This window comes from Mirounga angustirostris, unplaced genomic scaffold, assembly GCF_029215605.1.
Source record: "Mirounga angustirostris isolate CCGP_5_RB_7025 unplaced genomic scaffold, mMirAng1.0.hap1 SCAF_7, whole genome shotgun sequence".
NCBI classification, from domain to species: Eukaryota; Metazoa; Chordata; class Mammalia; order Carnivora; family Phocidae; genus Mirounga; species Mirounga angustirostris.
The window spans coordinates 59936677-59948947 of NW_026991715.1; the positions used below are offsets into that span (position 1 = coordinate 59936677).

Genomic DNA, 12271 nt, shown 5'->3' on the forward strand with positions numbered 1-12271 from the left:
GGACTACCTAGATCATAATTCTTTTTTTCTTTTTTTTTTAAAGATTTTATTTATTTGAGAGAGAGAGAGAATGAGAGAGAGCACATGAGAGGGGGGAGGGTCAGAGGGAGAAGCAGACTCCCTGCCGAGCAGGGAGCCCGATGCGGGACTCGATCCAGGGACTCCAGGATCATGACCTGAGCCGAAGGCAGTCGCTTAACCAACTGAGCCACCCAGGCGCCCCCTAGATCATAATTCTTAAAATTTTTTTCTTTCGTGATTTGGATAATTTTGTCAGCTTTTAATTTCTGGTTCTATTAGAAACTTAGCAGGTGTCAGGTATCTTTAGAAGCCAAAGCATGCAAGTAGTTTCAGCTGTCACAGGGCCTTGAAAGAGCCATTTTTGTCTGTTCTCTCAGATAAGTGCTTCCTGGGGTATGCAGAGTTGAAAGTTTATGAGAAGTGTTGTTAGTGTTAGAAATCTTTGAATTTCTAAAGTAGAATTCTCCTTCTTGATGAGGCTCTCTGTGGGCAGGACTACCTTCAGGAAAGGTGGGTGTGCACCTCCTCCAGAACTGGCTTTAATTTGGGTATTTTTGTTGGAAGAGACTGTGCCCTTCAACTGACTTTTTTTCTTTGTCGCTATTATACATATTTCTTCAAAAAGTGTTTTTAATGCTTGGGAACATTTTCATATTTCTTAAATTTACTGTAAAATTAAGATAGTTGTATAATATTTGAGAGTTCCCCTCTCCCCATTTATGTTGATGCTTCTCCAAGAAAGAAATAGGTCCTTAATCTCGAAGTTAAAGCTAACCTAAGGTAGAGATACATATGTACTAATGAATGGAATAGTTAAAATACCTGAACATTTCCCCCCCATCATTAATATTACATATAAGTTAGTGTTTAACAGAAAAGTTGACTGGTAGGTATTTTCTTTTTCTTTTCTTTTTTTTTTAATTATGATGGTAGGTGTTTTCTTGAGAAAATTATGTAATTCTGTTGAAACCAATATACTTAGACTTGAAAAAATCAGAGTGAGTTTCCAAAATCTGTTTTAATTCCGATCTGGGGAGGGGAGGGCATTGTGAAATACATATGCACAGGAACCTAATCAATGCTAGACAAACAATGTATTAGTTTACAATATAATAGGATAACCATAAATTTGAAGGCTCAAATTGAGTCCATTAGCGGTAAATACAGTTTTCTATTTGGCTCAAGTGGCTACTGAATATCAAGTGATGCTGAGTTCCTCCAAAGCACCTAATGACTCCCCCAGCCTTGGAAGGAGTTTCACCACAGTCTCAGAAGAAATCCCAGTCATGCCTTTAACTCTTTTGGCCCTTGGGAGTTATCGCTGCCCAAATAGAAATGCAGGCCAGGGATTCCTAGTGGCCACATGTTATTGCACAGAGAAGTCTGTTCTAAGCCAGACTCTTATGGCTAAGAAGGTGTGAGATCAGCCCTTAAATAGTGGTCTAGCATTAACGTGGTCTATCAAAGCATGTTAAGAAAAAGCTCCTTAGTGATTATGTCCCAGCTACTAGTTTTCACACTAACAGAAAAGGCAATGTGGCAGCTTCACATTTCACATGAAAGACTAGCATTAACTGGGCCTGGTGCTGGCTTAATTTTCACGTAAATCTAGTGATTATATTAATGTAGACCCAGGAATAAATGATTTCATACCAGTCTTTTCTTCACATCGGTTTGTGTAGCATTTAAATTGTTATGGGTTAATGACTAGGCCATGAAGGCGAACATGTTTAACTCTCCTTTGCCAAAACAGAAACAATCCCTGTTCTGACTCCTGTCCAGTTTCCAAAAAAAACAAAACTTACATACACCTTTGTTATTGCACATCTTTCACACAGACTTGTGTATGTATAATATACATATATATATTTTTTAAATATGCTACACATAAAAAAAGACTATGGCACTTTACATGTTTAACAAAGATCATTACACCACAGATGTTTGAAAACTATACAAAAACCCTCACACAATTAAGTGTAACATCGTTGAATTAGCACACAGGTTTAAAAAATCCACAGAATCCAAGGCAAGTATTTCTGCCTTCTTGGAGTCATTGAGAAGCCCAGCCCATCACAAAACTTTAAGCGCAAATGCAGGCAAAAATAAATAAGACTTTTCTGGTCGTAGTAATGGTCCAGGTGTATTAGATTTTTGGACTGAGGTGATTAGATGATTGATATTAGGAAAATGTGGGTCAACAATCAGTCCACTTGTTTAACATATTTCTAATACATTCCTCATATTCAGTGGTTTTTAAATAGCTGTACAGGTTGGTGTAGACTAGCATGATTTTAACGTTTCATTTTTCCCCAAAGCCTGGCTAATAGACTGAAGGTTTAAAAGGCCCAACATTAGTTCTTACTCTGTCTCTGCTACAGAAATTCCATCTCTGCTCTGCTTATTAAGTCAGTGTTTAAGTAGTTTTAGTGGTTTGGGGTGATGTGTGTGTGTGCATGTGCTTTGTTGTCTGTAGCAGTCAGACTAATGGAATAAAAACTGTCAAGTGAATTCCTTCTGGCCAAGAGAAGTAACATTTTCACTTGTGACTACTGTTTTATCAGGGTGTTCTAGAGAGATGCCACCACCTTAGCCAAAGAGCAGTCAGGTAGTAAAGATGATGGCCATTCTCAGAAGGTCCTCAGGGCTTAGGACTTTAACTTGTCTGTAAAAAGGGAGTTAAGAGAACCCATTTTCTAACACTGATTTTTGTACAGAAAAAAAACAGTAGAGCGAATCTGCTGATGAAAGGAATCCCTCCTCCCCCGCTGTTTTTTTGAATGAAAATTACTGCCAAGGTTTAAAAAGTAGTTACGGTGGGCACTGGGAGTTGGTTAGAGCATAAAAATACACAGCAGGGACTGGAGCCCTGTCCATCGGCTTCCATACCCTATTTCTGTGTGGTGTTAGAGATAGGGTTAATTGTTTCCTGAGCCCATACAGTAGGCTGCTATGAGCAGAACTATTTACCCCTTCTCTTTTCAAAAAATAAAAAATAAAAAAAGGTCGTAGGACTTAAATCTTGCTTACTCGGGGGCGCCTGGGTGGCTCAGATGGTTAAGCGTCTGCCTTCGGCTCAGGTCATGATCCCAGCGTCCTGGGATCGATTTCCGCATCGGGCTCCCTGCTCCTTGGGAGCCTGCTTCTCCCTCTGCCTCTCTCTCTGTCTCTCATGAATAAATGAATAAAATCTTTAGGAAAAAAAAAAAAAATCTTGCTTACTCTGAACTTTGGTCTAAGAAAGGTGAACTGCTTAAGGCCTGGTTCTGTACCACCACCCCTCTTGCCCTTAGCTCTTAATCTGGGTGATAAGATGATTTGTGGTATAGGCCGAAGGCCAGAAGAGAATAAAGGTTTAGTTGCTCCAGTCCATCTACATATAAAGCAACTGTTTGTTTTGCACCAAGACATGGTTTTAGACTCAGCCTGGAGATGATTCACTTCAGGCGGTGTTGTAAAATCTGAATCAGGTTTCTATGCCTGGTGGCACTTAGCATACAATACCTTACCCAAAGAAGGTGCAAAGTCATTATTTGCTAAGCTTTCAAAACAAAGCAAGCTCTTAGGGGAACAGATTCATAAGCCCAAATAGACCTGTACTTTTAATTCTTCCAGAAATCTCGTAGGTCCACTCCAAACTTGCTAAACTGTGCACGAGTGTTTCTGTATCATTCTGAAGTTCTGAAGCTTCGGTAATACCCAGCTAGGTTCTTGCCACTGAGATCATTCCAAAGTAAATTTGAGGTGGTGGTGAATACCATTTTTCTGCATCAATTTTCTTGGCAATTTATAGAAACTAGATTATAAGCTCCTGAATCCTTTTTAATAGTGGTGTTCCATTCTTTCTGTAAACAGGCATAGGCAGGTGCTATGAGCTTGGTCTAGCTCTCATTTTTGCATTAAATTTCCACTCTTTGCTTCTCTGGGTGTGAAGGCTTGATGCAACTCACCCACTGAAGTAATTTTAATGTTCTTTCAGTCTGCTTTCAGAAACAACACTAGTAACTGGAGAAACTGAACTCCCATGACTAGCTCCTCTTTTTCCTGCAAAGGTCATTCCATTGCTGCTGGGGTTGGAAATATAGCTGACTACCAAACAGTGGGAAAAGGTCTCCCCGCAAGTGCTGAGATTCTGGCAAGTTCTCTCAGTGAATATCTGAATGAGCCACAGTTGGCTTGGAGACCTCTGTTCCTGGAATGAGGAAATAGGGTGAGGTTTCCTTTGGCAGTCAAAGCTCCATCCTAACCCTAGGAGAAAAATACGGGATCTCCTTTAGAAGAGGAGACTGGGCCAATACTGGCGGTAGCCTGACTGCTGGGCAGTGGAATGAATTTGTCTTCCCTAGCACGGTTTTCTACTTTTCTTCCCGTGATCATATAGGCCCTTATTCTTTCCTTACTCAGATTTCTAAAATCTTGGACAGTTAAGTGATCCAACCTTACCCTGGAATTCAGCCTAGAATTAGTTCCACAATGGGATTCCACACCGACCTGCTGACCCCTTTGGTCATATGAGGCAGTGCCTTATTATGCCCTTGAACACATAAGCTATCCCCAGTAAGTATGCAGTCTTCATTTTAGTCTCTGAGACGACTTGGAAGAACTAGGAGGAGACAAAAACACCAACCCCAAAACCCCATTCTGAGGCAGTGATGCTTACAGGCATGCAGCCTTGTGGCAGAAATCCATCTCCACACAGCCTGCAAATCCAGCTCACATCTCCTGTTACCAGAGGAACTGCTGCCTTAATGATTTAGATTATCATCCTTCATGAGCTTCGGAGGAGATGGAGTCAGACTCGTCAGCTCCGGGTCCGGGTTCCTGTTCCATCTCTGACAGCTGGAACTGTGGCCCTGGAGCGCACGCAGCTGGATGTTTCCTTGCACTGGTCCTGTTAAGGCCTGGGGCCGTGCAATGGAGGCTGTGGTAGGTAAAGGCTAGTTCTTCACTTGACTCAGAGGAGGGAACCAGAGGGGTACTCTTTCACAAGGTGACACAGGAAGAAAAAGGGCATTTACGTCTCTTCCAAACTAAAGGAGGCAGATAAGGTTTTTCCCCTCTTCGATTTCTTCCTGTACTTTGTCACTGGAGGTTGCAATTTCTGCTTGTGCGGAGAAGACAGCACAGATGAAGGTGAGGACCGTGCCCCCGATGGCGGTATAGAAGGCCCAGCCCAAGGAGCAGTCTCCAGGCCTGTAGGCCGACGCGTAGTGACCGCAGTAGCCTACGGCCTTCTGACAGCCCCAGCCGGCAGGGTAGAGTATCAGACCCAGGATCAGGAACAAGCCTGCAAGGCAGAAGAGAAGAGCGGTGAAACCCCCGTGGCTTCACAGTGTACAAGTGAGTAACTGTACAGAGAGGCAGTCATCTGTTCTGTAGGAGCAGCAGGGACTGTTTTATGCAACGAATCTGACCTGATGGAGAAATACCATCACTTTCTTTAGAAATACATTTAGCCTCTTTTGTATATGCTGGAATGTGAATCCATTAATAATTTCTCTTCTACAAAAGCAAATTAAACTTGTTGCTAGTTCTTCCCACAAAACTCGTACTACAGTGAGCATTTCCCTTTTGGTCTAAGGCAGAGGTTGGCAAACTAAGGCCCCCACAAGTGAAATGTGGACTTGGTTCTGTAAAGTTTTGGTTGTTTTGTTTTTTAAGATTTTATTTGAGAGAGCGCAAGTGAGAGAGCACAGGCTTGGCGGGGGAGGCAGAGGGGAGAGGGAGAGGGAGAAGCAGGTTCCCCGCCGAGTAGGGAGCCCAATGCGGGGCTCCATCCCAGCACCCTGGGATCATGACCTGAGCCGAAGGCAGACGCTTAACCTACTGAGCCACCCAGGCGTCCCTGTAAATAAAGTTTTACTGGAACGTACCCCATTGCCCAGATGTTTATGAACTTTGCCTACAGCTGCTTTTGTGCTGTAACAGTTTCAAGAGGATGGCTTATATTTTAAGTGGCAGGAGAAAAATGGTATTCTCTGCAAAATGACACCTAATATAAATCAATGCTAACTTTATACCCCCCAAAAGCTATTTTTTTTTAGATAGCTTGCAGTAGCAATTCTATCCTCATAATTTAATTGTGGTTCTAAATTCTCTTTTCCTACCTTTTCTGAAGTTGTCTGGGTTTACCACACCAAAGCTTCTAAGTCATTTACAGGAACTCTCTCACAAAAAGAACATGACTGAATCTGTGGCTATTAGGCTTGAAGGATGATCAAGGACAGTGTTTCAGTCCACAGATTACAACTGTCATAGCTGTCTTCACCTTATGACGGCATGTTCTTGCCAGGCCTGGCAGTTCAGATCTGATTTTCCCTACTTCCCAAATTAATCCCATTGTTCTACTCTGGAGGCCTTCGGGGGGTGAAATGAAATACAGGGAAGTGGTTCATATGTTCACTGTCTGAAGAAGAGTACTTCAAAAAAGAAGTCTTTCTAACCCTGCAACCCTTTATTTCTGCAAAGGTCAGAGTGCTGGGCAGTAGGTAGGGAAATGCACTCCAGGGTCAGAAGCATTAAGTGAAAGGACAGCGGACTGAGGCATCCCAGAGAGGCGCTGTTCGAAATGACAGGGAGCCTGTCAAGAGTAAGACTGCCAGTGGAGCATGTGTTGGTGCTCGAAGATGCAAGGTTTTAGCAAAGACTAGCTAAGTTAAGAGGTGGGTCAGTTAGTAGTTAAGAGCTTGGACGTAGGTACCATAGAGGTCTGAATCCAAGCTATTGCCATTTATGGGCTGGGTGACCTTAGAAAAGTCTCTTAACTTGTCTGGGTATGATTCTTCACCTGTAAAACTGACTAATGCTTAACTCATAAAGTGGTTGTGGATATTAAAGTGTGTAAAAAGATACTTTATACGTCCCTAACAGTAACAGCCTTAACAAAACTGGAACACAGACTAGCAAGTGGTAACAGGTTAGAGCCTTTGGCAGACCTCGCCCATAAATAAACACAAGCAGTTTAAAGTTTACCGTTTATGAATAAGCAAATCAGGTCCGTTTTGAGGGTATATTTTGAAAGGTGTAATAATTTGGGAGAGGGGAGAACCCAAGCTATAATTTAACACCCTTGGAAGAAGAAACTAGTCTCCATCTGAACATACCTTACTCAGCTGGGGAGATCTAAGTCTACTGAGCTAAGTCTTCTATATTTCTAAAGCCTACGATAAAGCCTGATTAATCCCCATCTCCTTCCCTAGGAAACCTCACCTGAGGTAGACGGCACTTTGGTAGTCTCCTCCCTCTGGTCCTCAGTTTCCACCCGGGAAACAGTGAGGTACCATGGCTGGGACTTGGGTAAGGATTCAGAGGCACTCTGTGGCCTGTCCCGGGCAAGGGAGCATTAGCTGCTTGTCCCTTTGAAAGTCCAGAGTGTGGGGCGCCTGGGGGGCTCAGTCGGTTAAGCGTCTGCCTTCGGCTCAGGTCATGATCCCGGGGTCCTGGGATCGAGCCCCAGACCTGCTCTGCGGGGAGCCTGCTTCTCCCTCTGCCTGTCGCTCCCCCTGCTTGTGCTCTCACTCACTCTCTCAAAAAATATTTAAAAAAAAGACCAGAGTGTTCATATTTAAATCGTCTCCACTGAGATATTAATTGTACATATCATTTGTATTATGTGACTTAACCAAGCCCAATAAGTAAAAGTAATGTGTTTTAATATGATTGGGACCAAAGACAGAAAGCACGGAGCGTGCTGTCCCCCAGCAGCTCTGCCCCCCGAGCTGGGATCTAGCTGGTCGTGGGACATTCAGAATACCTTAATTTGGCTGTCTCAGGTCCTCCTGGAAAGTAGGCAGTTTTAAAATAAATATAAACCTTCTTTTCATCACCTCAGATGGCTTTTCACAGCACTGTCGTGAACGCTCACTCCAGCACTACCCTCCCCACTCCGGGCTGTTCCCCTTTCCAGTAGCTCAGCTAAGCTTCCCAAGGGGCTTCAGCCCATCTTCAAATCCTGTGGTAGCCACTGGCCGATCAGTTTGTGAATAAGGACAGCAGGGAGACTTTCCTTACCACAGAGTTTGTCAGAGCCTCAGCTTGAATACGGAGAAGCCCACAGAGCAGTCCGGGTGGGAGGGTAATAAATAGTGGGCTCGGGCATGTCTGCAAGCCCCAGTGGAGGGGGTCTGGGCCGCAACCACAGGCAGCCAGCCTACACAAACACCAGGAGTGCCTTATCCAGATTCTCAGAGGGAGGAAACCTCACTGTCTACCTTGCCCTGGCTGGTGACCTCTCCTCCCAGCACTCATCGGATTGTCATTAACACAACTGACGCCATGAAAATGCAAGACCTACGTCTCAACGAGAGACAGAAAACAGGCCTTCAGGTGAGCAAAAATAAATAAAAATGTAAAAATCCCATTTTTCATCTCTCTAGTATTTAGACAAAGGCTCTGTACCAAAGGAATTCCAGTAAGTTAAACAATTCAGGTTGTCTCTCCAGTGACTGCCACAGTCAGTCCTTACCTTACCACGTCCTGACTCCACTGCTCTTGGGCCCAGTGCAGCTTATGAGCAGCCTGGGCCGTGGTGGTTCCTGGGCCCTAATAAGCATTACTTAGTCATAAAACCCTACCCAAACAGATTCTTTTTGCTTCTCAGTAAAAGTGAGAAAAAACCTATTAAAGTTCCCCATCTCAGGGTAAAATCCAGCTTTCTGTCTCCTTGGCCTTCAAGGCCCTATGATCCGGCTCTGTATTACCTATTCAAACTCACCTTTGCCTTTCTCGCCCTTGTGCTCTCTGCTCCAGCCTCACTAGCCAGAGGGCTTTTCCTTGGACATACGTACCAGCCATGCTCAGGCCTTTGCACCGGCTGTTCCTCTTACCTGCAGTGCTTTCCTTCCAGACACCGTTTAGGCCACGGTCAAGTGCCACCTTGTGGGTGTGGTCTTCCATGCCACTCTACTTAAAATTCCAACCACCCACCTCCCCCCTTTCCTTGCTTTATGTCTCCTTAGCATTTATTACTAACATAGAACATATCTGAGTCATATGAAACTTTCAATATTTAACCATTTTTGACCTATAAAAACAGACACATCCTATAGTTCAACCTACTGTTTTACTTCTTTTGTTACCATCTCCATCCCAGACTTGAAGGTCCACGAGGGCAGGCATTTTTGTATTATGTATTTACCGCTCTAAAGCCAGTACTCAAAAGAGTGCTTGGAACATAGTTAAACTCGTAATAAAATCTCTCCAAACCACAGTGCCCACCGTGGAAACCAGTAAAATAACTTGACAGATACCAATCAATGAGAACGAAATGTATCAGCAAGAAACGAAATAGAGACTCTTAGCTGGCTGGTTTAGCTCGTCACACCGCCCTGTTCCAGGCCTCTGAATCCCAGTGTTTAGGAGCAAACTTATGCCCTGAATTCCAAACAGGATTAATGACACCAACTATGAGGCAAAATTGAAGTCTTAAATAGGCATGTGAGACAATAGGCGTAAGAATATAGTCAGACATACCAATACCAAGTCTGCGTGCAAACTGAGCATGGTTTTTCTGGTCCTCAATCTGGAGTACAGCCAAGGACTCTCAGTGTGGTTGTGGGTTATAGCTAGAGACCAAATGGAAGGTGAAGTGTGCTCTGAATTTCACATAGGAGCCAAGCCAGAAAATGGTCTGATCTTCTTGTATGGCTATTTAAAAAGTAGCTTCTGAAGTTAGGCCAGCCTATAGTGAGTGGTCTCTGGGGTCTTTCCACCACCTTGCCCTCATGCATTATTGTGTTGAGAGGGGGGCATCACTGATAGAGAAAGTAAGCGACTAGGCCAGTAGGCTTTGGCTTTTCTGACTGGCCTCTCCTCCCATGTGCCTGACTAAGCAATGGCTGGTCCAGCGGGGAGGAAGAAAAGCAGGGAGGAGGATACTGGCCAGCAACCAAAGGAAATAGTCACCACCGAAAGCAGCAGTGACTCAGAGCTGTGATAACCTCTGCCATAGCTCCACTTGATAGGATGGTACCCCAGAAGGTACCATCTGCTCATCCTGGGGTCACCTGGGGATGACTCAACCTTATCTGGGAAAGAAAAAAATGAAGAACTCATGGTTAGTTACTTGGACTACCTGAGATGCCACCACAGGCTGGAGACAGAACCCCGGCGACCTCGGTGAGGCTGGCCATACGGTGCTGGCTCTCTCATGATGAGCTGGACACCAGCTCTCACAACGCAGTGCCCACCGTGTCTCTGCTGTTTTAATAACCTTTTCCCCTTCCTGGATGGCGCTTTCAGACTCAACCCCAGATTCCCAGCAGTTGAATCTTGTTGCACAGGAATCTTTCGTCTCTGTGGGCAACCTAAGCATGTGGTTTGGACTTTACTCAAATAATTAGACTCCGTAAGCTCCAAAAGGGCAGAAACTATGTCTTATCCTAGCATTTCCAGTGTCTAAAACCTAGGAGATGCTAAAAAACAAACAAAAAACAATGAAATGCACCAAGAAAAGTCTTAGTCTTCTTGCTTTGTGGTCCACATTTATTCACTGCTGTGTTTAGACCAACCACAAAATTGTACATCTTAGGTAATTTTCTTGCTACTACCCTGGAATGAAATAATGTTATCAAATCTAAGTTTTAAGCAAATACCTTAGGTGGGAAGATAAACATCTCCGTGATCCTGCCAAGCACCCAATTTTATAAAGATTAGGAGTTCCTGAATACAATAAATAGTATTTTACTTGGTCTGAAGATGACCATCTCCAGCTTCATGAGATGCCAGGAATGGGGGTGGGGGTGGGGGGGAGTCCAGTCTGAACCACAGCTCTTCAGCCTGTGAGGGAAATGAGGAGAGGCTCCATGGCTGTTTCACCGTGTTTTCCGGCTGTTAGACCATCACCTCCTTCCCTCCAGATCAACCACACAATTGTCACTCTTTCACCACTGGCTGACCAAGGGAGTGGACTCAAGGTTTCTTGTCCTTTGTGGGTCACCCACCATTTGTACAGAAGAAGGCCATTTTTTCCTGGCCCGAAAATGTGAGAAACAAAGGCTGGCTCCTGTTCCAAAGAATAACAAGTGGGTCTTTGGACATCACATTCCCATTTGCTCTTCAGACAGGCTTTCAGACTAAATAGCAAAGACTGACTAGACCTCCGTTTGCAAAGCACTTCTCTAAGGACACGAAGAAAAGAAGGCCAGCCGTTAGTGCCACCGCCAACCAGTGGAGAAGCTCCCAGAGGGGGATACAACACTCAGCCTCCACTAGATTGTAATCAAGAAGCTCGGAGATACCCTCATCTCTTTGGAGCGTGAGCACACAGCAGACAGCTGGCAGCAGGCGGAGCAGCTTTTGATAAATTTGGGTTCCAATTAGGTAATTCGCGAGGTGAGTCCACTGAGTGTCCTGGTGCCAAGCAGGTGAGTGGCCACGGCAGTGGGGGGAGGAGTGGGCTGGCGTGGGGTTGCACAGGCGTTACACACTTTTAGGCCAGTAATACTCAAGGAATCCGGTCACACTCCACACATCAGCATTCCCTGAACATGGGGCTCTTATTCATGCTGACCCCTGGGGTACTCCATCCACCTGGAAATAGCCCCTCTCACCTAAGTCAAGTGTCACCTCCATGTGAAACATCCGTCACCACTTCCTGCCAGAATGGTCTTGTCTGTGTGCTTCCACTACCCTGTCCCTCTTCAGCTCTTCGTCACAGTGTTCATTTTGTAGACTTATTCAACAACTGTTTACTGAGTTACCTCAGTGCCCCTCATTATACTCAGCCCTGAGGATAGAGCAGTACCTAGTAGGACTCTGAGCCCCTTGAGGGCAGAAAACTTGATTTCTCTTAGTGTACATGACAGTTTTTGTCTTAGCATTTACCATAAACCTGATGGGTGTGTCACAGTTCACTTTGGATAACAAAGGTCAAGAGTTCAACTCATTTCTTTGAAATAGCCACGGACTCATTTAGGAACCCAGCAGGAGGCCCCTTGTTTATCCCCTTTGGGTCTACCTTGTGACTCAGAGACCTGGGAATGTGGACCTAGCTTAGCCTGCACCCCAGTTTTTGTTGACCCAGCTCAGCTCACTAAAGCATAATGCCAGGAGGCTGCCCCCACGCCCCCTACGCCTCATTCCCTTGCTCCAGGCAGCCATCTCTCTACCAGGAAGTAAGGCAAATCAGACAAGAGAGTGGCTGGCTTCCAGTAACCAGCCCCATTCTAGGACGCAGCTCAGACAGCACCCCAGGCTTAATGGGAGTGGTACCTTCATTCAGCAAGTAAAAAAAAAAAAAAAAAAAAAATAC

The 12271-nt window shown here is 44.6% G+C and overlaps 1 protein-coding gene across 11 annotated transcripts in view; it reads right to left on the minus strand.

Moving 5' to 3' along the window:
• Window positions 1–1022: 1022 nt before the first annotated feature.
• Window positions 1023–12271, minus strand: part of LHFPL2 (LHFPL tetraspan subfamily member 2) — a 155929-nt gene continuing 144680 nt past the window's right edge. For all 11 annotated transcript variants that reach the window (XM_045897080.3, XM_045897075.3, XM_045897059.3 and 8 more), the window contains one exon: window positions 1023–5308. In XM_045897080.3, the coding sequence (XP_045753036.1) occupies window positions 5052–5308 (257 nt within the window). In that variant the 3' untranslated portion in view covers window positions 1023–5051. The remainder of the gene's footprint in view (window positions 5309–12271) is intronic.